Source organism: Harpegnathos saltator, unplaced genomic scaffold (assembly GCF_003227715.2).
Source record: "Harpegnathos saltator strain DR-91 unplaced genomic scaffold, Hsal_v8.6 scaffold182, whole genome shotgun sequence".
Lineage (NCBI taxonomy): Eukaryota > Metazoa > Arthropoda > Insecta > Hymenoptera > Formicidae > Harpegnathos > Harpegnathos saltator.
The window spans coordinates 838706-865806 of NW_020229964.1; the positions used below are offsets into that span (position 1 = coordinate 838706).

Consider the following 27101-nt stretch of genomic DNA (forward strand, 5'->3'; position numbering starts at 1 on the left):
TCAAGTCTAAGGGCCAGAGCACAGACTTCTGCATAACGCATAATACACAACGCCTAAGAGAGTCTCAACCAATCAGAGTCTTTCATTTCTGTCCTGAGGAAGGAAATGAAGAAAACTAATTGGTTTATTCTCTTATCCGTTATGTATTATGTGTTATGCGACGCTAAATATACACGGGAGTTTAACAGCCCTGATTCCGATGGAATAACCAATCGGTTAAATTAACTACGGTTGGTAGGAACGGACATAAGAAGAATAGACTATCAGTCTCTACATTACCGGCATGACGGATTTTCTAACCTTGTATGTGTCTTTATAACTTTCAATCCGTTTGAGAGCGACATTTTTTCCCCTTAAATTCGCGTTTTACCAAAATACACAATTGTGCAAAGTTTCAGCGGAATTGGTGAGGAGGAGACCTGTATTCTTCACATTTACTATAATTTCTTGTATTCTTATATCATGCTATCCACATGATTGATCTCGAGAAAGAGGCTGATTATCACTTTTATGTGACGAATAATTTCATTTTGGCAGTTTTTAATCTAAATTATTGTATTAAGTTTATATTATAAATTATTCAACCATTAATCATCGTACAAGTAAATTAAAATTTCTTTAAATAATTATTCATTTATTATTATTATTATTTATTATTGTTAACTGCTTATTACTTATTCATGCTGCTTATCCTTATAATCTTTATAATCTATCACATATAACCTGAATAAAATTTATTTAATAGAATTTGGTAAAAAAATTATGATTGGCTGGAGTTATAGCAAGCTTGTGATATTAAATTATATTTTTTATTAGAGCGAGGAAATGTTACAGATAATTTATGAAGAAAATAATATTTTATCAGTGAAACTAAGAATTATTAGTTGCTATACTTTTATAGAATATCATATATTGCTGTGATTTTATAGAATATCACAACAGATTTTATTGTTAACACATTATTTTTCCATCAGTCAATTTTAATAGTCTGAGATCCTGTAACTTGTTTCTCATAGACCTTCTCTTTATCTTTCTTCTCTTTTATTTTATTTAATTTATATCATAGAGATGTAATGATAGTATCTTATGTATAACAAGTTTGCATGTTGGTTATTTATAATGAGTTTATATATCAGTTTGACAAAAATATACATATCATAGGAGACTGACATGGATTCAGACACAAGTAAAGAAAATATGAGTGCAAATATATCTGAGAAACCAGCGATGAATGACAAATTTGAGCAACTAACAAATGAAAATCAACTAATTATTAGCCCTAACAGCAATGTGGCACCAGTGATAATAGAAGAATTGGATGAGAATGCTATCAGCTCAATAGATATGAGTGAATTTGTTGAAGCCAAAGCATTACAAATACAAGAAGTAGAAAATGTAATGATCCCAAGTTATACGCTTTCAACATCATGTAATCTAAACAAGGATGTTACAATAGATATGGATCAGGATCAAGAGATATTGCTTATTGCAGATGAAGAAGATCGTTTGACAAAACAGTTTTTGAATGGAGAGCTAACATTTTGTGAATATTCTTCAAAAATGGATCAAGATATTGATTTGGAGATGGTAGAGAATGATGTTCCCAGGTATGATTATACAGAGATGTTTGGATTAATAATAAATGTTGCTAAATTCAATGAAATTTATTAGAATAGTCCATATATTTTACTCAATAAATATAATTGTTTAGCGTTGCAAACAATTCTGATTGATAAAATAAAAATAAAATAAGATAAAAAATGAGAAGATAATTTTTCTATCTGAAATTTGTCATTTAATCAAAAAGATTCAGTTATTTTGTTTAAATAATTTTAAGAAGCTTTCATTTTATCATGTACTCTTCTGCTTATGATTTCCCCACCTAAGTACTCTGGCATGAAACATCTATTTCATGTACAGAGACCTATCTTTTTACTAATTATTGGCATATGATTTACAAAGCCCTGGTAGCTTAACTTTAATGAGTGTACAGAAGTGACATCACTCTAGGCTCTAATAATATACTTGTGTCTTATGTTTGTAATATACTATTTTCTGTTGTGAAAGAAAGACAATATTTTAACATAATACAAAACTTGTTTTTCCCTACTTTTAGAAAAAGTATTGGGATTGACCGAGTTACTATACAAAAGCTTGCTGAACCAAAGGCATGTAAAGTTAATAATAGTCAGCAGGTGCGACAAAGAAAAAAAAGACGTATTTTGTCGCCAATTTTACAAAGACTCATGGGAGAGGCAAATGTAAGATTTGCAAAAGGAGAGGTTGGCATAGCGGAGCAAATATGCTTGGAGATCATTAGGTAAGTCCTTGATGTATGTCGATAGTGCGTCTAATTTGAGTTTCTGCTGTTTGGAAGAAGCTCTGCCTGAGACATTTAAATATTCATTGATTGTTTCCTCAGGCAAGTACCAAGCGCTTCAGAACCGTACCAATTGTTAGCTATGATCCACGAGAACGATCAGCCGAAAAAATCGTTACAGTTCGCTTTAATCGCCGCATACCTCAGTCCTAGAGACGCTGATCAGTGGGTAAGATTAGCTAACTTGTCGCTGGAAAATGAAGACATAAAACAAGCCATAGCGTGTTACTCCAAAGCCATTCAAGCGAGTCCCAAGAACATCAATCTATACGATACGCGAGCCCAACTCCAGTTAAATAATGATGATAAAAAGGGATACCTGCGTGGATATACAAAGCTGATTCATCACCTGGATGCCGAGGACGGCCAATACATAATCAAGTATGCAAAAATATTAGCCCGAGATTATATGCAAGAGAATGACTACGAGCATGCGTTAGAAGCGATGGAGGTTCTCTTTGCCAAATGTCCCCATCTCGTCGAATTGGGGGAAGTCAATGTCATGACCGAAGCGTTGATAGCGTTGAAACAGTTCAAGAAATGTCTAAATGTATTAATCAAGTACGCGGGCATTCGAGTGCAATACAAGAAGAACAAGAAGACAAAAGGAGAAGCGGAGAGCGCGCACGACGACGTGAGAAAATTCGGAAAGGAAGAAGAATCTGATGACTTGAAAGACCGTCAGACTCTGCACCAGTTGGATTATCGAGATACCGACGAGATAGAATCGTGCGACATGCCAGACGACATGGCTGTCGATTTGAGAGCGAAAGCTCTCATAACTCTGATAGAACTGAATCATATTCGGATAGCCGATGAACATCTACCCAAATTATACATGCGCGCAGATCCGGAGGAGTTCGGGGATCTTTTCCTAGACGTGGCGGAGGCATTGATGGGCAAGGACGAGTTTCAGCGTGCGTTGCTTTTGCTGGATCCCTTGGTCAAGAGTGAGCAGTTCAGCCTGGCCGCGGTCTGGCTGAGGCATGCGGAATGTTGGACTGCCTGCAAAGATTTTGACAAAGCTGTGACGTCCTACGAAGCCGTCTGGAAGTTGTCGCCGCAACATTTGGGCGCGAGACTAGCTTTAGCCAAGCTTTATATGGAGAAGGAACTCTATAATGAAGCGATACGAGTCCTCTACCAAGATCCCGAGTGCGAAACGTTGGACGCCAACGCGGTGTATCAAAGGACGTTGCTGCTATACAGAGTTGAGAAGTACGACGAGTACTTCTCATCAGGTATGTTGCTTCTGTCGAGACACTGCGTCAGTATAAGAAGCAAGGTGGAACTGACGTCGTTGGCGAGGCCAACCGGTGTTCGTCAACGCTTGGATAATCTGCGGCTTCATCGTCTATCATGTGGCGGAAACCTCGAAGACAACAACTCTTCAGCGTTCAGCACCAGTGGACAGCCGAGTGAGAAAGACGAATTCCTACTTTTTCTGCAGATGTGCAAGTTAGCGTACAAGTTTAAGAAATACGGCTTCCTGCAGAGGCTATGCTTCACCGCTTTAACATCGAAGAGATTCAAGAAGAGGAACTCCCACATCATCTTCTTGTGCTTGATCTCATGTATTCATAACAACGACTCATTCTACGGGTACAATATCGTGCGAGAATTTGTACGCGAATGCCAGAGTTCGAACTCGTGGAATTTACTCAATATCATTATTCAAAAGGCGGAGGATCTGAGGCATAATAGATTCATAATGCGGCTACTCGGCAGGGACGTTGTCTTCTCGTATTTACATATCATGCATGCGAACAATTGCCTCGTTTCAGGAACATACAAGTATGCATTGAACGCTTATATTTCCCTGTTCAAAGTAGCACCCAGTGCACTGCTGGCGCTTCTAATAGGTGTAACGCAATTGCAAATGGCGTGCCAGAAGGTGCCGGCCAAAAAGAATCAGCTCTTGATCCAAGGTGACTATGCATTTTGTGTAAAAAAAATGGATTAAGTTAAATATAGTCTGACATTAATCTTTTCTATTTTGCTAGTAAAGTTCCTTACATATTTGTGCTTTATTCCTCATGTTTTACTTGTACGCAGCTTTAGCCTTCTTCAAGAAGTATATGCAACTACGTGGCGACGAAGGCCAACAGGAAAGCTATTATAACATGGCAAGGGCTTTTCATCAGATCGGTCTGTTACCAACCGCGATCCACTTCTACAAGTTGGTTCTGGAAGAGGATCCGGGCGACTTGGTTAAACAGAACGCCAATCTTTTGGATTTGAGAAAAGAGGCGGCTTTCAATTTACATCTAATCTATCTACAATCCGAGAATTATCTTCTTGCTAGAATGTATCTCGAGAATTATATCACGGTTTAAATAAGGAATAACCTAGTCTCCACCGATCATTTAATACGCAGACTAACAATTTCCTATTAATATCAATGATGCATATAAACCATGATATATTAATTGGACACAATACGAATGAAAAAAGGATGTTATATCAATTGAATACACTGTTTACATACATTGTCAAAACTAAGGTAATTTAATAAAAAGTTACTAATTAATATGTATATTAAACGATCATTTTAACTAAGCTAATCGTTCATAAAATACCATATAAACTTATTTATTTCTGTTAATATATTTATGAGATCATATAATATATACATATATTTTTAATAGAATTACAAAAGCTTTATTAATTGATCATAGTTTAAATTAAGAAAATCACAAGCTCATCAATAAAATTGATTATTGAATTTATGTACTAAATGTTAATTTATATATAAATAACGATGTATTTAACATAATATGCATAAAGATATATCAATTGAATACATTGTTGTTTACATATCACTACAAAACTAAGACAATTTAATAAGATGTTATCAGTTGGCACATGTAGTAAATGATCAATTAACAATAAATTGAATTAAAACTGCTTTGCAAAATACAGTATAGAATCATTCATTCCTATTATTTTATATGTTACCTAATATATTTATTAAATTCTATAAGTATACAAATTAGGTATACAAATGAATAATCCAAGTTTTTCAGCTAAATTCAAGATTTTGAAAAGAATTTTAAAAGAAAATAAAGCAAATTTGTCACTCAAAGTATTCACCATTGTTTTCTATGACTTTAAGCCATCTTTCAGGCAGCTGATGGATTCCATTTCGGAAAAATGTTGTGTCTTTGGACATGATAAAATTATCAAGCCATGTTTGGATCTCATCCACAGATTTGAAATGTGTATTGGATAAGGCAGGTTGCATCGACTGGAACAAGTGGTAATCGGTAGGAGTAATGTCTGGTGAATATGCCGGGTGTTGCAAAATGTCCCAGCCAAAATTCATTATGATGTCTTTTGTCATAGAAGCAATGTGTATCTTATCATACAACAATTTCACAGGACGTTCTCCTTTACCACTATATGGACGTTTTCGCTCTAATTCTTGACTCAAACGGTTTAATTGGTGTTGGTAGCAGTCAGCAGTAATTGGTTCATTCGGTTTTAATAGCTCATAATAAATCACGCCCTTCATATCCCACCAAATGCAGAACAAAATCTTTCCAGAATATTTTGGCTCTGCGACCGATGTTGATAGTTCATCCGAGTTTACCTTTCTACGTTTCGGATTGTCATAGAATATCCACTTCTCATCGCCCGTAACAATTTTCCATAAGAAAGACTTTCTACGCTGCTTATTGAGAAGAGAAAGACATACTGTCACCCGTTGATTTTTATTGGCTTCAATGAGTTTATCCGGAACACATTTTTTTTCTTCCTGAATCTTCCTCATCTCGTGGTGCAAGCATTTGGAAATAGTTTGTTGCGTTACTCCTAATTGCTTTGCAAGTTCTTTTTGTGTTTGTAAATCCTCAGCGAGCAGCTGCTCCAAATCATTGTTGCCGCACTTCCGACGGCCTTCAAGAGATTCTTTGTCACTCAGGCTGAAATCGCCGCTTTCAAACCGTCTAAACCAAAATGCACACTCATCATACGATATAATACCTTCGCCGAGAAAGGAACAAATCGATTCACATGCTCTTGCGGCATTTTGTCCTTGTTGGAATTCGTAAAAAATGCAGTGTCGGATATGCTTCTTATCTGTTGCCATTTTTTATTGTACTGAACTGAATAATTCCCGAGGTTATGTTGAACCTTCCGCCATATTAAGGCCGTGTTCCAAAATTCACTGCCAGCGCGGAAAAGTTATAGTTTACGTAACACGAACTATATATTTTCAGTTTCTGGGAGTGAATTTTGGAACACGGCCTGAATATAATTTTAATAGCTATAGGGCAGGTGGTTCCAACTCCTTGGTAAGTTAACTAGTTAAATCATGTGTCTGTCTTTGTCTAAGTTGAAAGAAAGACAAAGATAAAGATATAATTTAACTATCAGTTAACTTACCAAGGAGTTGGAACAACCGGTTCATAGGCAGAAAGAAACCAGTAGTGCGATTCTGTAACTCGTTATTGGAGTTAACGACAGTTTCGTTATTGTTGCGCAGCTTTTCTACGGTATACAAAAGCTGCGCAACGATAACGAAAATGTCGTTAACTCCAACAACGAGTTACAGAATCACACCACAGGACGTGGCACGCTGGATGCGGCGGATATTGATAGAGAGCCTCATAGGAAGATAGGGGCAAACTGATCACGTGACAAGATCTCTGCTGAATGGCTGCGTTCGGAAACGTCACTCGGTGCACTGCTGCATTGGTGTGAGAGAGACATAAAAATGAGATAAAGAAAGAGAAAGAGAGAGAGAGAGAGAGTATCCGAGTTAAAGGTCATTCTACAATACGTATCGTAAGTTGTAAGCCGTAAGAACTGACCAATTATAGCCGATTATTTTTGTAATAATCGACTGTGATTCGCCAATTCTTACGGCTTACAACTTACGACACATATTGTAGAATGACCTTTAGGCTCGTCTACATTAGCTGCAAAGGCTTGTCTACATTAGCTGTAAGAGTACAGGTCATTCTACAATACGTCGTAAGTTTAAAGCTGTCGGAGTTTAAAGCTAACCGATGGTTAAAAGCAATAGTATATGCGCATATACTATTGCTTTTAACCATCAGTTAGCTTTAATACCTCGTCTACAATAGAAGTCAGAGTCGTAAGTCGTATAAATTGACCAATCGTGGTCGATTATTTTTCTCTTACCGGACTATGATTGGTCAATTTCTACGACTTACAATTCTACGACTTCTATTGTAGACGAGGCATAAACTCCGTTTAAAGCAAGTTGTGGAACTGGGCCTTACTCTTAAGGCTCGTCTACATTAGCTGTAAGAGTAAGGCTGTAAGGTTGCAAGACACGAAATGAAATATTTTCATTCGCTGACAGCTTACGTTACAGCCTTACAGCCTTACTCTTACAGCTATTGTAGACGAGCCTTTACAGCTAATGTAGACGAGCCTTCAGAGTAAGGCTGTAAGGTTGCAGGACACGAAATGAAGAACTCTGATTTGTTGATTCTCTTATGCGTTATATATTATGCGTTATGTAGAAGTCTGTGCTCTGGCCTTTAAGACCTATCCAGACAAACTTGCATAAGCGCGTAACGCATATGCATAAGGAAATTGACCAATTATGATCCGTGTAGTAAAAAAATATTTTTTGTATTAAACATACAATTAGTCAATTTCCTTATGCATATGCGTTACGCGCTTATGCAAGTTTGTCTGGATAGGCCTTTATTCTTATAGCTATTGTAGACGAGCCTTTAGCGTGGTCTACAATGGCAGTAAGCAGTAAGAAGTAAGCGTAAGCGGTAAGAAATAAATCAATCATAGTCGATTATGACAAAAATAATCAACTGTGGTTGGTCCATTTCTTACTGTTCACGCTTTCTTCTTACTGCTTACGGCCATTGTAGACCACGCTTTTATGGGCCTTCTACAATAAGCAATTAGTCATAAGCTATAAGCAAATTGACCAATCACAATTGATTATTTCAAAAATAATTAACCTAGGTTGGTCAATTTGGTTACAACTTATGACTAATAGCTTATTGTAGAAGGCCCATAGTGGCCTTCTACCATGAAAGAAGGAGGGTGTACTAAGTGGCGACGGAACGCCGTGCGTTCGGGATCTGCATCTTATTTTCGTTCCGAAGAGAGAAAAATATCGAGAGCGCGGCAGTCGCTAGACCGGGAATCGAACCCGGGTCTTTCGTTTGCCGGGCGACTGCTCTAAGGGCCGGTTGTTTCAACTTCTTGGTAAGTTAACTGACAGTTAAATCATATGTCTGTCTTTGTCCAAGTTGAAGGAAAAACAAAGACAAACGTATGATTTAACTATTGATTAACTTACCGAGAAGTTGGAATAATCGGTCTTAAACCACTGAGTTACCTGACGCTCCACGCTCACGATATTCTCCTTTCCCTAGATAACGTTAATAGATGTCGTTCGGAAGACCCATAATGGGCTTTCTACAATAAACTATTAGTCATAAGTTGTAACCAAATTGACCAACCATAGTCGATTATTTTAACATATAAACAATTAATAATTAATTAATTAATTAATAATTATTAATTATTTATTTATTTATTTATTATTTATTTATTTATTTATTTATTTATTATTAATTATTTAATTTAATTAATTATTTTCTTATTAGTATATTAATTATTTTTTATTTGTCGCATGAGACATTATCTATGGCTGCGTTTCGATATTTACTGCCAGCGTTGAAAATTTATAGTTTGTGTGACACAAACTATATATTTTTAGTATTGGCAGTTAATATCGAAATAATATAGCCTATATTGTTGCTTATGTTATTGCATTTTGAATAAGGTAAGTTTTGGAAATATCTCACGTTAGTTATACACATTGTTCGAGCGTATACTCTTAAATAATTTTGTTATAGAAGTTGGTTATTATGGCCAATACTAGATGTGGCGGTTAATAATTCTTAATTTTTTTAAGAGATGGCGTTGGAAACAAGGATTGGTTCACAGTCAAACCTCTTATGCTCTTATGTCATTTTGTTGCTATGACCTTTCAAAACGCCGTTGATGTTTAAACGATTTCGGGTTAGCGTCATATTTTTTTCGTGTGGTAAACATGTCGAGTTTCAAGCCAAATAAAGAGCATTTGCGGCATGTACTACTTTTCTTGTTCAATCAAAAGAAAAACGCGAGTGAAAGCCGTCGTATATACTTGTGGAAACTTACGGTGACAATGTCTTAACGCAAGACGCTTTGATTCAAACGATTCAAAAGTGGTGATTTTGACTTGAAACACAAAGAACGCCCAGGTCAACCGAAAAAACTTCAAGATGCCGAATTGCAAGCGTTGTTGGATGAAGACGATACGCATACTCAACAAATGGCAGAGATATTAAATGTTAGTCATCGAACCATTTGTGATCGTCTGCATGCCATGGGAAAGATCCAGAAAGCAGGAAAATGGATATCACATCAGTTGAATGACAGACATGGTAAAGCGAAAAACGGTGTTCGAAGTTTTGCTTTCTCGGCATAAAAGAAAGACTTTTTTGCATCGGACTGGAGACGAAAAATGGATATATTTCGAGAACCCAAAACTCAGAAAATCATGGGTTGACCCGTGACAATCATCAACATCGACCGCAAGACCGAATCGCTTTGGAAAGAAGACAATGCTGTGCATTTGGTGGGATCAGAAGGGTATCGTGTACCATGAGCTTCTGAAACTAGGTGAAACAGTTGATACCGTTCGCTACCGTCAACAAATGATCAATTTGAACCATGCATTGATCGAAAAGCGACCAGAATGGGCTACAAGACACGGAAAAATAATTTTGCAGCACGACAACGCCCCATCACACACAGCGAAAGCGGTCAAAGACACCATTTCTACACTTGGCTGGGAACTCTTGCCCCACCCGCCGTATTCACCAGACTTGGCCGCTTCCGACTACCACTTGTTTTTATTGATGTCTCACACACTCTCCATGAAACATTTCAACAATTACAAATACAGATGTCGAAAAATGGCTTGATGATTGGACCATCTCAAAAGATGTACGGTTTTTCTGGGAGGGCATCTACAAACTGCCAAAGAGATAGGAAAAATGTGTAACTAGCGATAGCGCATACTTTGAATAAACCATTGTTTACCTTTCTCCCAATTTAAACGCGTTTTTTTAAGAAAAAATTAATTATTAACCGTCACACCTGATATAGTAAATATTATTGGTGCTGAAAAAATGCAAGGACAATATTTTTTCGGCGCGCGGCCGTCTCACGCACTTTTCGCGGCGTAAACTCGCCTTTAGCTGCCAGCTGATCCTCGCCGTTGCTAGGAGATTATAAGTAAGCCATTTTTCTTATACATTGAAAGCCATCTTTCTTTATACATGCCCACGGATACCGGCCTTCCGCTTCACGTGCACTCATTGGTCCAGACGTTTTTTATTAATAATTTAATAACTTCGGGTTGGCAGCTAATTATCGGACACCCTGTATATGTAAATTTTTTTTAATATTTTTGCTATACAAAGTTACATTATTTTTTCTTTTGCGTCGACCTGATCCATTCAGATTGCAATTCACGTAACATTTGGGGTGTTAAGAGTCCTTCTGCCAATAATCTTTCTGTTAATTTACCCTTTTTCAAGCCATATTTAGCGGTCGCTTGATAACCTAAAAGTATATTAAATAATAATTTGGATTTACAAATTTCCTTTAAAGTTCCTTGTTCCTCATCATATATTTGATTAATGACGTCGAGAACGAGAAAAAACGTCAAAAAATTTTGCAAAATACGTTTTAGAATGAAAAAGTATATTCATGAAATGATACAACCAAGTAAATCTGTAAAATACTTCGACGCTTTCGTTTCACTGTAATAATCGGTAAAATTAACGTGATATGTAACCTACCTACCTTTTTAATCTATCTTTTCTCCTTATTTTGTCACGTTAATTTTACAGTTCTTTGTTGATCAAGGGAAATGTTTGGACTATTTTATATATTTGTTCAATCAATAGCAAATATTTTGTGAACATATTTAATTATTTAAACATATTTTGCAATAATTTTAGAGTGTATTTTCTGATGTCACGATTACCGCGACAAGGAAACATCTAAAAATCTCAATCATTATCGTATTATGGCAAAGTAGCACTGATCTTTTTTATTTAATTTAATGAACTTTACCTTTACACGGGCATTCATACAATTAAATCCAAATATTCTCTACAAGGTGGATGGTTATACAAGTTTACAACCCGAAGTGTGAAAGTAGATTGGGTTAAGACAAACAAAAATTCCATACCGTTTTGCGAGATTCGCAATAATTATCGAGTTATTAATGACAGAAATTTAAAGAATGGGAGCACGCCGGCATAGATGGAGAAGTGTTGCAACTGCTCAGGCCGCAGTGCGGCTCAGTTGCCGGTGCGCAGCGAGGGGAAAAACAACGCGTCGTTATTCGTTGTTATCTCGCAGTTCCTACTCGCCGCACGCTGCCAATAGTTGCTGGGTCGAGTGGGCCGCGCTGTGGCCTGAGCAGCTGCAATGCTTCTCAAATCATTTATGTCGACACGTTCCTATTCCTCAGATTTCTGTCATTAATAACTTAATAATTATAGCAAATCTCGCAAAATGGTATGGGACTTTTATGTTTGTCTTAACCCAATCTACCTTCACACTTCGGGTTGTAAACTTATAACCCTCCACCCTGTATATAGGATGTTCATTTGAAAACTTTCCAACTAATAATCTCGAAAACTATGAAAGATTAAAAAAAGGTAAAACACGTATTCCATGATTTCGAAGGGGAAATATAATGGCATTATCAGTTTTTTATTTGGAGAGCATTTTCAAGATCAGTTGAAGGTTAACTTAATTTTTTTAAATAGAAAGCCCAATCTTTTATTATATCTTCTTTTTCTACCAATTAATTTTAACAACTTTTGTCTGAAACATTTTTTTATTTACTTATTTTTTGAATTATTTATATTTTTTGAAATATTTAAAGGAAACTTGTTAACTTTTTCAACATTTAACTTACGATATCTCGCTAATTATTCATCGAAAGGGAAAATAGTATTAGACTTTTTTACTTTATTTATTATTAAGAATATATTACTATAATAGTGCCCTAACTTTTATTAACTGATCGACCTATGGAAATTTCAAAATTATTAAAGTAATATATTCTTGATAGTAAATAAAGTAAAAAAATTAATACTATTTTTTCTTTCGACGAATAGTTAGTGAGATATCGTAAGTTAAATGTTCAAAAAGTTACCAAGTTTTCTTTAAATATTTCAAAAAATATTAGGCAAATAAAAAATGTTTCAGACAAAAGTTGTTAAAATTAATTGGTAGAAAGAGGAGATATAATAAAATATTGGACTTTCTATTTTAAAAAATTAAGTTGACCTTCAACTTTTTTTTTATCACGGTGGGGAAATCCTCATGGGTACCCCCGCCCCTTGGGGGGGAGGGGGTTATGCCGGACTCGTACCGGCTAAAACCCCACTAGGGTGTCTTCCAGGCGGGCCGGAGTGTGGAGAGTTGGGGGAACTGCGCCTACATTCCCTCCCCGACACCTTCAACTGACCTTTAAAATGCCCTTCAAATAAAAAATTGATAATGCCATTCTCTTTCCCCTTCGAAATTATGGAACACGTGTTTTAGCTTTTTTTAATATCTTTCATAGTTTTCGAGATAATTAGCTGGAAAGTTTTCAAATGAACACCCTGTATATAACATAAGGAATTACCTCTATAAAAATTGTGCTTCTGCGTTTGTAATTCAAAGCTATCACTTTCTGAACTATCACTACCTGTAAGGAAAAGAAAATACCGATATTAATATTAATATTTGATAACAAGTAAATATAAAATAAAATTTTCATCAAAGTATATATTTTAATATCATTCTTCCAAAAGAATAATCTCATTCTGTCTCAATATTACATTGTGCGAAAAATAACTGATTTGTGCTTAAAACGTTGTTTGTACATAAAATAGACTCTAATCGGTGTGTGACCCATTTTATCCTATTATCTTCAAAGTTAATGTGATAATCAAACCTAGATAAGGAATTCTTTTTTAGCAGCCAAAATAACTATTCAAACTCGTGGAGCAGAATAATATCGAACGAATATTAGAGCAGAAGGAAATATTTCAAAACATTTTACAAATCTACTCAATCACATGCAAATATTATTTTATGAAGATTTTTTAAATTTTATCATAATTCGTAGGAATTTGGTGCGTATATTTGCTCGTTTCTGACATTATTAATTAAAAATTTTGCGACAAATAATCAGATGAATCAGATTAAGTATTCATAAAAAAAAGTTTAAAGGTGTTAACTCCAATAATTGTTAACTGGAATATTGGGTCTAGTATATCGAGAGATCTAATTGTTTCTTTATTTTTCATTTGTTTTATTTTGACCTTTACCAAATATCTTGCTATGGCTTCATATCTCATGTGTCAACTACTATATAATATATATATTTTATCTTTATGTTAGTAAACAAAAATGAGAAAATATTTGGAATGTAATAGTAGAACATTCAAACACTGTTCACATAAGTATTACAAACAAGACAAATGAAGATGCAGAAACACCTTAATTATATTTTGTACTAACTTCAAGTTAAGATATTTTTCTAATTAATAATTGTTTCCTTCAAATATTTTAAGAAAAAATTGTTTCAAACAATACTTAAGAAAAAAATGAGAAACCATTAAAATTATGTTACACCATTTAATAGTTACATCCACACATATAAAAATGTGTAATAGTAACACATGAAGTTAAAACATAGTAACACATGAAGTTAAAACATCTAGCATCATTTAATTTGGCTCCACATCATTTATTTGTATCTCAAATCCTGATGGCAATATAAATTGCCAGAATTTCGTGTGAGATAAATTGTATAAATTGTGTGATAAATTAATAAGTACAATTAAAAATCACTTACTTGCACCGGAATTTGTCAGCAATACTGTTAATTTAACTATGCCTGCTTCAATCAGCGCATCGAGTTCTTTTTGTACATCACGGACTATTTTAGCATCCGGAAATAAATCCATGAAACGATAACTACAATATTATACAAAGCCAAATCAGAAAATGCCAAAAGAATATGACTATAATACATAAATGCGTATGTGTGTGTGTGTGTGTGTGTGTGCGCGCGTGTTGCGTGTGTAAAAAATATAATTATATTTTATTATACCTTAGCCATAAGTAAAGATCCAGTACGTCAAACACACCTTCTAGATGAACAAGATCGAGAATAGTTTTTGGTATTGCAAACGGCCATCCTATGTGTTGACATAACCAACTGAATGTTATTGCATCATTTTTGCTATACTGACGTGCAAACTAGAAATATAAATTAGGTATTACATATTATTTATTAATAATATATACTATATCATATACTATTTACTAATATTATATATTAATAAAACGATGATTTTGTAACATACAGAGCAGATAACATAAGGTTTAACAGCTTAATATTCCGAAAACTACATAATCATTTTAATAGTCTTCAAATTTTGTAAACATCTTAGAAATCTTTCAATCTGTATTAAGATCACTTTCATTTATTCCCTTTTAAAAGTAAAAAGTTTAAAAGTAAAAAAATTTTAAAACTTCAAATAAACTGCAGTAGATATAATTCATTTTTGCATAAAAAAAACATAAAAAAAAGATACCCAGATATTTTTCGAGATATGAAGAGTTATGTATAAAGTTGTAAAGAGTTATGTAGGCTACCCTGTATATTTTAAATATTTGTATAAAGCTAAAATTATACCATACCTTTAGAAACATAGCACATACATATGGTGATTTTTTGTTAATCGGCGCACAACAGAACACATATCTCGCTCGGAGAGGCAGAGGAACATGCTGTATCATATCAGCTAAGAATTTAAAATCATCCAAATTACACATGAAATAAAGAGAATTGTCGACTGTACTCAATGACACGAAGATATCCTAAAATGTACGAAATGTTACATACGGCACATTATTTATAAATTTTTGGAAATCTTTTAAAACCCACCATGAGATTGGACAGTGGTGAGTTTGGTAAATGATAAGCATACAGTTCAATTTGATCTGCCGTTGGATGAAGACCTGCTTGCGTTATTATTTCTGGCGTTTGATCTAATAAATCTTTTAAAGTACGCAAATCTTCTTGTTTGAATGTCGTTACATATCCCTGTGATGTAAAAAATGTATTTTCACATATTCAAAATCAATATTTCTTTTTATATCATTTTACTACGTTAATTGTAAATAATATTAAAGTGATAGAAAAAGTTGAGAAAATAATTACCGTAGTCCATGCTGTGCCATAACGTCCAGCGCGACCTGCTATTTGTAAAGTAGCAGACACAGATAATACATCCATTTCCTTTTCACCTTTTTCATTGATTGATGGTTGAATCAATGAGTAAAATATAATTCTTCGAATGTGTCTATAAAACATATTTTTAAGCAAGTTTCTAATATAGTCATGTATATTTGCAATCTTTTAAAAGTTTAAAATATGGGATATGTGCAAAGCTAAATTTAAAGTAACACATATATGACAAATTGAAATATCTGAGGAAATTTACAAGTTCAAACCCATTCCGATCGCATTGGTTGCTACCAAAACTTTGCAGGAATTCTTAGGATCATTAAATTTTGCAGCTTGTGCCAGTTTTGTACCAGGTGGTAAGCTGCCATATATTACCGCCACCTCTATTCCCCTGCTTTCAAGAGAACGAGAAACAGTAAATATATCGTTCTTGTTAAAACAGACAATACAATCTCCTGGTTGAACATTATTTAGAGAACCAAGTGCCTGATTCTCTATTTCCAGCTGTGTTAATCGTTTATATCTGCGAATTTCCACATCTTCGCCCGTTGAGAGGCATATAGCTTTTACCTATATATGTGTAATTCTTTTTATCATTAGATATTGGTTATTGTATAAATTTGTAATTACAAAAGCTAATAATTATATGCAATATATATATATATATAAAACATGGGTAAAAATATACCAAATCTATAGCAGCAGCTTCACCACATAAATGTATTTCATCTGCAGGAATTCCTAAGAGAGCTCTCGTCCATGCCCAGCCTCTGTTAAGATCGCGCATTAATTGAATTTCGTCAATTACAGCTACTTCGTCTACGATAAATCATAATTTATATCGGTATGTTTCATATATAAATGTTGTAAATCATAAAGTATAACAAATTTATATCTACAGTTGCTTTGTAAATTCACCATCTCTACAGAACATGATAAATGGTTTGATGGATTATCAAGTCCCTTGGCATATGTCCGTTCTTCTCCAGTTAATAAATCACATGGTGTTCCCTGAGTAAAATAAAATATGTTTATTATAACACAATATAATATTATATATGACAAATATAATTAAATAATATGATAGAATCAATACCAACATTCTGATTACATTTCTGAAATACTTCCCCAACTAATAACTTTAATGGTCCACAATATACTCCACTTTTTGCATTGATAAACCTTTCTAGGGCATGATAAGTCTTTCCACTGTTTGTTGGTCCAGCATGAAAGATTATTTTTCTATTTTTTGCTCTTGCAAGAGGATACCTGAAGAAATTAATAAAATGAAATTTGGCAGAAACTTTCATGTATATTAAAATAATAATTGCATATATTAAATCATTAATAACTTTCAGAAAAAAATAGTATTATATAAATATATAGTATCTAGTATTTTGTATAATATATAGTATAATACTTTACCAATTAGCTGGACTCCGTAAATCACTAATCTTTTTAAGATCATCCAAACAATCAATATGTGGAAACATCTGTTTAACATGGCGTAAAAAATAGGGAAAAATATCTGTAACATTGCCAGCATCTTGAAGAATATCACTTAATACTATATGGAGATCTACAGGCAATGTCTCTGTTTCTAAACAATATTGCCTAAAATTTGTGAAAGCCTGTCCCTGAAGGTAACCTAAAATTGATACCAGTCAGAATATTGATCAATATTTATAATAATTCTAAACATACTATCTAATCCATATTGCTGAGCTAGCTCCTTGATCTCTGCCTTCTGTGCGAACGAATTTAATATTTTCAAAAGATCTGTTTTCTTTAGAGCTCCAGTCAATTCAACGCCTATGTTTATGTCATCTGGATTTGGCTTGACAGGCACAGGATGAAATAAAGAAGCTGATGAATTTGAATTACTATCATCTTTCTTACCCCTAAACGATTGAATACAACTTGTGCCAGGAATTATAGATCTGATGTAATAATAAAAAATCAAACATAGTTAATACAACAAAATTACATAATTATTAAATTATTAATTATTATTATTGTTATTATTAGATAGTGTGTACTGTGTATATGTTATAGAAAGAAATCATGACTAAAGATTAATAATGAAAAGTAAATAATTTACCTGCGTGCAAACGTCGCAGGTAACAAACCGCTTCTTCGTATTAATTGAATTAATATAAAATGCTTTATCAATGTCATTTTTGAAAAAAATAATCTTGCTGTTAACACATTGTCAGAAAAAGTATAGCACGTCCTTTGCAAAATATTTGTTTCCTATTACCAGAGAGAAGAAGGAGAGAGGGTCATAGGCCGCTTTAGCTGAGCCTAGAGACCCTAGAATAAAGGCCGTTTACATTAGCTGTAAGAGTTAAGGTCATTCTACAATACGTGTCGTAAGTTGTAAGCCCTAAGAACTGACCAATTATAGCCGATTATTTTTGTAATAATCGACTATGATTCGCCAATTCTTACGGCTTACAACTTACGATACATATTGTAGAATGACCTTAAGGCTGTAAGGTTGCAAGACACGAAATGAAAAGGTCATTCTACAATGAGGTTGTAGTAGTATGCAGTAGGCAAATTGACCAATCACAGTCGATTATTCTTCGATCGTAAAGAGAACAATCGATAGTGATTGGTCAATTTGCCTACTGCATACTACTACAACCTCATTGTAGAATGACCTAAATATTTTCATTCGCTGACAGCTTACGTTACAGCCTTACAGCCTTACTCTTAGAGCTATTGTAGACGAGCCTTTACAGCTAATGTAGACGAGCCTTTACACGTCGGGACTAAAAATCATAAGTGATAAAATACAACGCGCATGCCTAGCTTATATCGATTTCAAACGATGTGGCAAATAGAAACGAACGTTAACAATTATTTTGTTTACATATGTCAGGTTAATATTTACACGGGAAAAAGTAATCTTATTTTGAAAATATTATATTTTAAACATGTAAGTCTAAAAATAAAAATTATAAAATATTTTGGAGTAAAAAAAATTGCTTACATTAAAATATTTAATAGTCACAGAAGAAAAAGGATTCTTTAATCAAGACTAATATATTCAAATTAATACATTCATTGTTTTATATAAAGCAAACGATTAGTTTCGTATGTAACGAAGAATATAACATATAATATAATATAAAATTCTTTGTTTGCTTTATGAGACATTGATTGTAATAATTTGAATATATTCGTCTTGATTAAAGAATAATGTTTCTGCGAATATAATAATTATTCTAGGACAACTACTAGCATTAAAACATTAAATAATATTCGCATATTTTAATGTAAGCAATTTTTCTTACTTCAAAATATTTTATAATTTTTATTTCTAGACTTACATGTTTAGAATATAATATTTTCAAAATAAGATTACTTTTTTCCCGTGTAAATATTAACCCGACATATATGAACAAAATAATTGTTAACGTTCGTCTTTATTTCCCACATTGTTTGAAACCGGCATAAGGCGTGCGCGTTGTATTTTACCACCTACGATTTTTAGTCTCGACGTGCAAGGGATATTGTATAAAATTAGTTTTTTTTACGAGGGATAATAATAATCGATTATAATGTTAAATGTTGCAGTTATTAGAAAAAAAGGTGACTCGAAGTCTTGCTGGCCGCTGATAGAAAAATATTACGCGCACGCTTTATTTTATTCGGAGTTGAACGGCGGAATGTTGTCTGTTCGCCTAAATGATAGAAGGAGACCGACAATCATATGGCTGTCTCTTTCTGGCACGCGACTTGCGCGAAGACCTTGTGCGCATATGCATAAGTGACTCGCGTTGGGAGCGTATGCTACTGCTAAAAGGCCCGGATTTGGCAGTTCTGGGCGGAAGGCTCAATATAACCTCAAAAATTATTCAGTCTAGTACGGTTAAAAATGACAACAAGTAAGATGCATATCCGACACTGCATTCTTTACGAATTCCAACAAGGAAAAAATGCTGTAAAAGCATTCGAATCGATTCGTTCCCTTCTCGGTGAAGGTGTTGTATCGTACGTTATGTGTGCATTTTGGTTTAGACGGTTTAAGAGCGGTGATTTCAATCTGAATGACAAAGGACGTCCTGGAGGCCCTCGGAAGTGCAACAATAATGATTTGGAGCAACTTCTCGCTGAGAATTCAGCACAAACGCAAAAAGAGCTTGCAAAGCAATTAGGAGTAGGGCGACAAACTATTTGCAGACGTCTACACGAGATGGGAAAGATTCACGAAGAAGGAAAATGGGTTCCGCGTGAACTCACCGAAACTAACAAACATCAACGAGTAGCAGTGTGTCTTTCTCTTCTTAATAAGCAACGTAGAAAGTCTTTCTTGTGGAAAATTATTACGAGCAATGAGAAGTGGATATTCTATGACAATCCCGACGAATCATCAACATCAGTCGCAAAATCAAAATACTCCAGAAAGATTCTGCTCTGCATTTGGTGGGATATAAAAGGCGTGATTTATTATGAGCTATTAAAACCGAATGAAACAATTACAGCTGACCACTACCAACACCAATTAACCCGTTTGAATCAAGAATTAGAACGAAAACGTCCGTATAGTGGCAAAGGGGAACGTCCTGTCAAATTGTTATATGATAACGCTAAGTTACACATTGCTTCTACGATAAAAGACATTATAATGAAACTTGGCTGGGACATTTTGCAACATCCAGCATATTCATCAGACATCTCTCCTACTGATTACCACTTGTTCCGGTCGATGCAAGATGCCTTGTCCGATATGCATTTCAAATCAGTAGATGAGATCCAAAAATGGCTTGATGACTTTATCGCGTCCAAAGACACAACATTTTTCCGAGATGGATTTTATCAGCTGCCTGAAAGATGGCTTAAAGTTGTAGAAAATAACGGCGAATACTTTGAATGACAAATTTGTTTCAAATTACTTCCTTTTAAAATAAACTTGAAGTTAACTGAAAACTTAGCTGAAAAACTTGGATTATTCATTTTTTCAAATTGAAAACAAATGAAGACAAGAAAACAAATGAGAACAAGATGAAAACAAAAAAAAATACATTTTGAAAGTATAACTATTTTATGCACTCTTGGTTGACTCGAGATCTAAATTCGCATGCTGCTTCGATTCGAAAAAATTATTTGAAAAAAATCGTTCATCTATTTTTTCGTGTTTTTTTGGATAAAAATCGGCCATATTTTTTTTTGGTTGGGATAAATCGATTTTTAATGGCGGAATTGGAAAGAGCAGACCCGATTTTAGTAGAAAACACTGTTTTGCCATAAATTCTTCTCCTTTCTATGAATGAGAATGAGGCTAAAAAATGAACTGAAATTTTCGTGCTTTCAGGCGTTAATGGGTTAATGGGTGTCATTATATAATGTCTTTTTTCTCTCTCTTCATAAAATTTTATAACTTTTGTGTGAAACATATTTTAAATAAAAAATTTCTTCTGAAATATAATATTTTATTTGGGCTGTTATACATATAAAGGTATATTTTTGTACACTTATATACGTAGATTTTATTGTTAAGTTATGAAACTTGTTTTTATTTTTATTTACATAAAGAAGCTTGATTTTGAAGGAGATTCAAAGAATAGGCCAAAATATTTGTTTCTGACATATTTAACTTTGCAAATTAGTAACATTTGGTCATATTAGTACCAATTCTTAGTCCTTAGTACCAAGCCATAAGTCTTTTTCATTAACTATATATTAGATCGTTTACTACTTACAATGATATAAACTTATTCTTTAAAAGTCTGCATATTTATATTGACGATTCCATTTTTCTGTATGTTTTTGGATTTGTTATGGCATGTGTACTTTTTCGTTTTTGTTTCCTAAATTTGAAAAGATTGTCATAGCCAATGGAGAATGATTCTCGGGATTTATGTACTAACGTGCGAAATAATATAGTACATTTTGTACATCTAGACAAGTTAGTGTTTACAATTAATGGACACAATCTATGACGCCACTTAATTCCATCTTTGTACGCGACCTTTGCTATATTTATATGTTCACAATCTTTTTCGTTGCATATACCTATTTTGCATAAAAACAAAACATTATTCTAATGAGTATAAAAATATGCAAATAATGTTTATTATTTTTATTATTTTATTATTATTTTACCTTGGCATATAATTCGTCGATCAAACTCATCAACCAGTTCTTCTATATCTAATAAACTTTTTATTTTGATATGTTTGTCTTCCTTTAACAAATTATGCACTATTGGATCAATTTCTCTATTTACTGCAGCACAGTGCAATATCATATCGCTCCTGATAAATACTTGTTTTTCTACAAAAGGGAGCCCATTTTTTGTAATCCCCATACAGAGATATACCACTGTGGTGCTATGACCTTTTGACGTTACTAAACACGACCAACCGCGCGGTACAGACACTTCTGTATATACATCAAGAAAATCTTCAAATAATATTTCATTTTTGTTGACGTTGTATTCTATTTTGTTCTGTATACATAAATTATCATAATTCAAAGTCGCTAATACTTGATTGTTTATATATAAATCTGTCATTTCTATATCGTGATTAACAGATTTTTCAGAATCCATAGAAACACCATTGGGTTTCCAGATCTTTAGTGGTGTTTTTTCGCTTTTATGTTTCTTGAAAGAATCGTTTTTTTTAACACTATTTTCTACTGTTTTACTCAATGCATCTGTGTGCAACGGTTTATTCAATATTTGACTTTCCTCTTTATTTATATTCGTATTTTTAATGTTTGATTCTGCAAAAACATCTAAGCTATCATCATGCTCAAATATATTATCCGACTCATTATCCTCTCTTTTAGTTCTTGGTTCTTTCAATTCTGAATTCTGCATAGTAACGTTTGTATCTACTTTGTTTATGTTTCCTGATAAGTGAATATTATTACATTCAAAATTCTCATCGATATTATATGCACAATCTTGGAGATTGGAATATATATATATCAATAACATACATTACCATTTCTATTGTCCATATGTTCATTACCATTCACATGTTTCTTCTTCCTAGGTATTAGGAAAGTTTTCTCATCCTTTAATGAATCTATGTCTTTTTTTCCTCTGAATATCAAGAAATCATTCATATCCACCTCATTTTTATTTAAAGCATCTTTGTTTATTGATTGCGAACTGTTATCTAAGTAAAAGTGTTTACCTGGTACAGCTCCAGGACGTAATCGGCATTTTTTATATTTGATCTGTAACAATAAATAATTTGTATATATTTTAATAAATATACATATGAATTGATATATATAATTTTTTGCCAATATACATACATATACTCAAGTAGTCAAGATCATGTCTCAAAATTATCTAAAATATGTTCCGAATGTAGGAATCCCAGGATATCCTGAGTACATTTAGAATGATTTCAAGATGTTTTGTGTCATATGTATGTATATATATGTGTATATATGTATATATATATGTATGTATATATATGTGTATATATGTATATATATGTGTATGTTTTATATGTGTATATATATATATGTGTATATATGTATATATATGTATATATATGTGTATGTTTATATATGTGTATATAAAACAAAAATATACATACATACAACATACCTTTATTACTTGTGGTGGTACTCCACTAACCCAGTGCGTAATAATATCATTTTTATGAAAGTGTCTGCTGCATACGTATATGTCATCTGTAATAGGATAATTTTCGATGCCAAGAGCTACTTGCCATTTTTTACGTATTTCTGGATCCTTAGGTGCTGAGAAAAAGCTATAATTGTTCTTGTAATTGGTCTCTTTACATAATGCACATTTGCGGGTCATGGCAAAACTAAAAAATTTAATTAAAAGAGAATAGATTATTAACAATTTTTCTAAAAATAGTCAATAGATGGTCATAGAAATATTTGAAAATTTATATTTAAAACTGCTACTAAATAACAGTATGTTATTTGCCAAAGCATTGAAAATAGAATAAAAAGTTACTCTCTGCATTGTATCGGTAAAGTCAAAAAGTATTTTGTATCTATTCTATTTACAAAGTATTTATTGTAAACAGTTGTATATAGATTACAAAGATATTTGAACATATAAAACTATATATAAATATATAACAAATGATTATATTAACTCAGAGACAAAAGATCAATATATACATGATTATATACAATTACATACAATTATATGATTGTATATAAATTGCATATATAAATTTTACTTATATATGGTCGCATATATAATCATATGTGTCTATATGAAAAAAGAATGATATTAAATTAAAAAAGGAGGAAAGAGTTTTATTTAAATGAGCATTATTATCATGTGCTGCCAAAAGCATAAGTATTTATTTTGATTATTGTATAATACTTTTTTTTATTGTGGACATATATGATTATGCATGATTATACATGGCCATACATGAATAAAATTCAGATAATTTTTTTTTCCTCGAGAAATATAAATATATAAATGAAACGACAAAATATAGATATGTCTAGATTATCTAGGTATATCTAGATTAGTAAAAAAATATATGAATAATGTATATATGTGAAGAATATAATAATTACAAGTGCAAAATGAGTAACACAGTAATTAAAACATTATACCTGTTCTGTAGTGTATTTTATCGTTTATTTTATTATTTATAATCATGAAAACAACTGATAACTTTTATGTATAGGTTGAAACGGGATTTTACAAACGGGATAAAAAATATCGTAATTATCGTAGATTTAAATATGAGAAATAAATATTGAAGAAAATTAATACGAGTGTGTCGTATCACACATATATGCACACACGCCTAGACTTGAAAACGATAGTATATAACCAGAGAGAATTCTAAGAGCGGTCATGGCAGCGAGTTTCTTGTAAAGCTATTTTTAAGCGCCTCTATGTCCATTTTATGGACATAAACTACGTAGCTATTATCCATTATGTTTCTCAGTAGATAAGCAATAATGTTTACAATTTTATGGTTTTGTTCCGTGCTATGTCTATGGTGGGTTAGGTTAGGCACCGACGAGGGCTGCGTTTCGAAATTCACTGCCAGTACTGAAAATATATAGTTTGTGTCACGTATGCTATAGAATTTCAATGTTGATAGTGAATATCGGAACACAGCCGAGGTAATATAGACTGGTATTCATAGGCTGTGTTCCACGTTATTTTTGAGCGAATAACGTTCACGATTTACGTTTACCGTACCTGAGAGACGGTATCGCAAAAACTTCCTACTATTAAAAACTATTGGTCTATAGGATTTGGTGTACCAGAGAAATCTCACTGTGCATTAGCACCCTCTTAGGAATATCGTGGCCGGAATATGAAACATAATTCGAAATGGATAATGGAAAAAAGGTATCGTAAAATATCAAAATCCAGGTAACACACGGATGTCCAACGGACGTCCAGTGGACATCCGAATTTGGACTTCGGGACGTCCATAAGATGTCCAAAAAAATTCGACGGACGTTCACTGGATATCCATAGGACGTCCGTTTTTTACAATTCTAGACGTCCATAGAATATCCAAACCAAAGATCTAAAATGGACATTATTCTCAATTCTCCACTATTCGTAATTATTAGCAAAATAAACATTCAAAAATACGTAAAGGAAAGGTTTATCACAACAATAAAATTCTGAAATGCAAAAAATATTTATTTTTATATCAATATATAAAATTTAATTACAAATTTTTATTTCTCTAATGCGTATCAACCTTTGGAAATTTCAAAATGATTAAATTAACAAAAATTAGAGCACTATTATAATAATATATTCTTGATAGTAAATAAAGTAAAATAGTCTAATACTACTTTTTCTTCTGATAAATAGTTAGCGAGATATTGTAAGTTAAATATTGTAAAAGTTATCAAGTTTTTCTCAAATATCTCAAAAAATATTAGGCAAATAAAAAAAATGTTTTAGACAAAAGTTGTTCAAATTAATTGGTAGAAAAAAACAGTGTAATAAACAGTGTAATAAAAAATAAGGGTTCCCATTTAAAAAACGCAAGTTGACCTCTAAATGACCTTGAAAGTCATGGCCAAGGTCAAATTCAAGGTCACCATCAAGTCCGTTACTCGATTTTCTACATGAAAACTTGATCCTGCAAAGTTATCCGGGGGTTCCGATATTTTTAAGACACTCTATATAAAGCATTATTGCATACAAATTATACAACAAATGTTGCTGCAATGTTACACTGCAATTTTAGTGCAATATTTCATTGCAATATTGCTGCAAGCGGACATTTTACCTTTGCTGCAAGATTGCAGCAACATCGCAGCAACATTTCGCATCGTTTCTGCAATGTTGCAATCTTGCAAAACAACGTTCCTGCAATGTTGCTGCAACGGTGCTGTGCTGTATGGGAGGGCGGCGATGAATAGTTTCACATCCGGACAGAAACAGCCCTTGGTACGACTCTAATTAAGGTAGACTTAAGAACGTTGTCTTCTTCCCAGACAGCACCGGACATCCAATGGATGTACGTTTCACGTCCAATTTATGTCCATATGTCCGATTTACGTCTGTGGACATAAATTGGACGTAACAAGGATGTCCTTATTGGACATCGGACCTGTAGGACGTCCGATGTACGTCCATCGGACGTCCTATGTCCGAAGTTGTGACAAACGTACGTTCTATAGACGTCTTTTGTAAAAAAAATGGACATATAACGGACGTCCAATGGACATCCGTGTGCTGTCTGGGTTGATTTCAGAGATTTCAGTGATATTTTTATTTTCTATGTGAAACACGTGTTTCAATGTCTAATACATTGACAACTAAGCGTACCATTCGATTATATTTCGCTTTCTGTTGAAAACACAAAGCGCAACTTTTTTAATTAAACTATATTTTAAAGCGTAACAATCCAGAATATTTTTGGTTCATTTACAATTAAGACACAAGCGTGCATCATCCATCAAATCAACTTGCCTATCAGCTTCTTTGCAACTTCTCATAGCTATTTCTCGTTTTATCGCATTATCGTTACCATTTAATCGAGCTAACTCATTTGGACGCAAAACTCGATCACAAACAAAACAAGGCATTTGATTTCTATTTGCCATTTTAATCAATATTAAATATTCAATATAGAGGAAGTGCGGGTATTGTGTAATAGTGGGATAATGTAGATTTTTCTAGACTGTTAAATATCGCATCGGAACGCAGTGGAATTATTAGCTACTGAACATTACATGTAATGAAAAAGTGATTTTTTAATGAATCAAAAATATACTGAATTGTTACGCTTTAAAATATATATAGTTTAATTAAAAAAGGTGTGCTTTGTGTTCTCAACAGAAAGCGCAACATAATCGAATGATATACTTAGTTGTTCAATGTATTATATATTGAAACACGTGTTTTATATAGAAAATAAAAGTATCATCGAA

General features: G+C 33.2%; 3 protein-coding genes across 8 annotated transcripts; 1 reads left to right on the plus strand and 2 right to left on the minus strand.

Moving 5' to 3' along the window:
* Positions 1-140: 140 nt before the first annotated feature.
* LOC105184453 (general transcription factor 3C polypeptide 3) lies at positions 141-4987 on the plus strand. Of its 5 annotated transcripts, none has more exons than XM_025297642.1 (5): positions 141-406; positions 1162-1607; positions 2117-2320; positions 2423-3621; positions 4436-4987. In XM_025297642.1, the coding sequence occupies exons 2-5, from the start codon at positions 1171-1173 to the stop codon at positions 4714-4716; spliced, it is 2121 nt and encodes a 706-aa protein (XP_025153427.1). In that variant the 5' UTR covers positions 141-406; positions 1162-1170; the 3' UTR covers positions 4717-4987. The 5 variants fall into 5 exon arrangements, with proteins under 5 accessions (XP_025153427.1, XP_011141576.1, XP_011141583.1 ...); XM_011143274.3 differs by having other exon boundaries at positions 143-406; positions 2423-4308; positions 4436-4983; XM_011143281.3 differs by having other exon boundaries at positions 143-303; positions 2423-4308; positions 4436-4983.
* Positions 4988-10812: 5825 nt separating this feature from the next.
* Positions 10813-18000, minus strand: Suv3 (Suv3 RNA helicase). Its single transcript, XM_011143261.2, has 14 exons — positions 17812-18000; positions 17415-17650; positions 17136-17358; positions 16811-16979; positions 16610-16721; positions 16399-16529; positions 15967-16280; positions 15684-15825; positions 15408-15566; positions 15161-15340; positions 14568-14716; positions 14310-14431; positions 13092-13154; positions 10813-11002 (listed from the first exon to the last, which is right to left on the minus strand). The coding sequence occupies exons 1-14, from the start codon at positions 17886-17888 to the stop codon at positions 10866-10868; spliced, it is 2214 nt and encodes a 737-aa protein (XP_011141563.1). The 5' UTR covers positions 17889-18000; the 3' UTR covers positions 10813-10865.
* Positions 18001-21134: 3134 nt separating this feature from the next.
* On the minus strand, positions 21135-24485 carry LOC105184434 (uncharacterized). 2 transcript variants are annotated; one of them, XM_011143249.3, is made up of 5 exons: positions 24297-24485; positions 23293-23518; positions 22673-22910; positions 21825-22448; positions 21135-21734 (listed from the first exon to the last, which is right to left on the minus strand). In XM_011143249.3, the coding sequence occupies exons 2-5, from the start codon at positions 23509-23511 to the stop codon at positions 21457-21459; spliced, it is 1359 nt and encodes a 452-aa protein (XP_011141551.1). In that variant the 5' UTR covers positions 23512-23518; positions 24297-24485; the 3' UTR covers positions 21135-21456. The 2 variants fall into 2 exon arrangements, with proteins under 2 accessions (XP_011141551.1, XP_011141545.1); XM_011143243.3 differs by having other exon boundaries at positions 21825-22577.
* Positions 24486-27101: the final 2616 nt, after the last annotated feature.

Coding starts and splice junctions, on each gene's coding strand:
- LOC105184453 (XM_011143274.3), top strand. CDS start 1,171: ATGGATTCAGACACAAGTAAAGAAAATATGAGTGCAAATATATCTGAG. Junction 1,608..2,116: donor GTAGAGAATGATGTTCCCAG/GTATGATTATAC, acceptor CCCTACTTTTAG/AAAAAGTATTGGGATTGACC. Junction 2,321..2,422: donor ATATGCTTGGAGATCATTAG/GTAAGTCCTTGA, acceptor TTGTTTCCTCAG/GCAAGTACCAAGCGCTTCAG.
- Suv3 (XM_011143261.2), bottom strand. CDS start 17,888: ATGACATTGATAAAGCATTTTATATTAATTCAATTAATACGAAGAAGC. Junction 17,651..17,811: donor CCTGCGACGTTTGCACGCAG/GTAAATTATTTA, acceptor TTATTACATCAG/ATCTATAATTCCTGGCACAA. Junction 16,722..16,810: donor TTCAGAAATGTAATCAGAAT/GTTGGTATTGAT, acceptor TATTTTACTCAG/GGAACACCATGTGATTTATT.
- LOC105184434 (XM_011143243.3), bottom strand. CDS start 23,511: ATGACCCGCAAATGTGCATTATGTAAAGAGACCAATTACAAGAACAAT. Junction 22,911..23,292: donor TACCACCACAAGTAATAAAG/GTATGTTGTATG, acceptor TTATTGTTACAG/ATCAAATATAAAAAATGCCG. Junction 21,735..21,824: donor TCGACGAATTATATGCCAAG/GTAAAATAATAA, acceptor TATGCAAAATAG/GTATATGCAACGAAAAAGAT.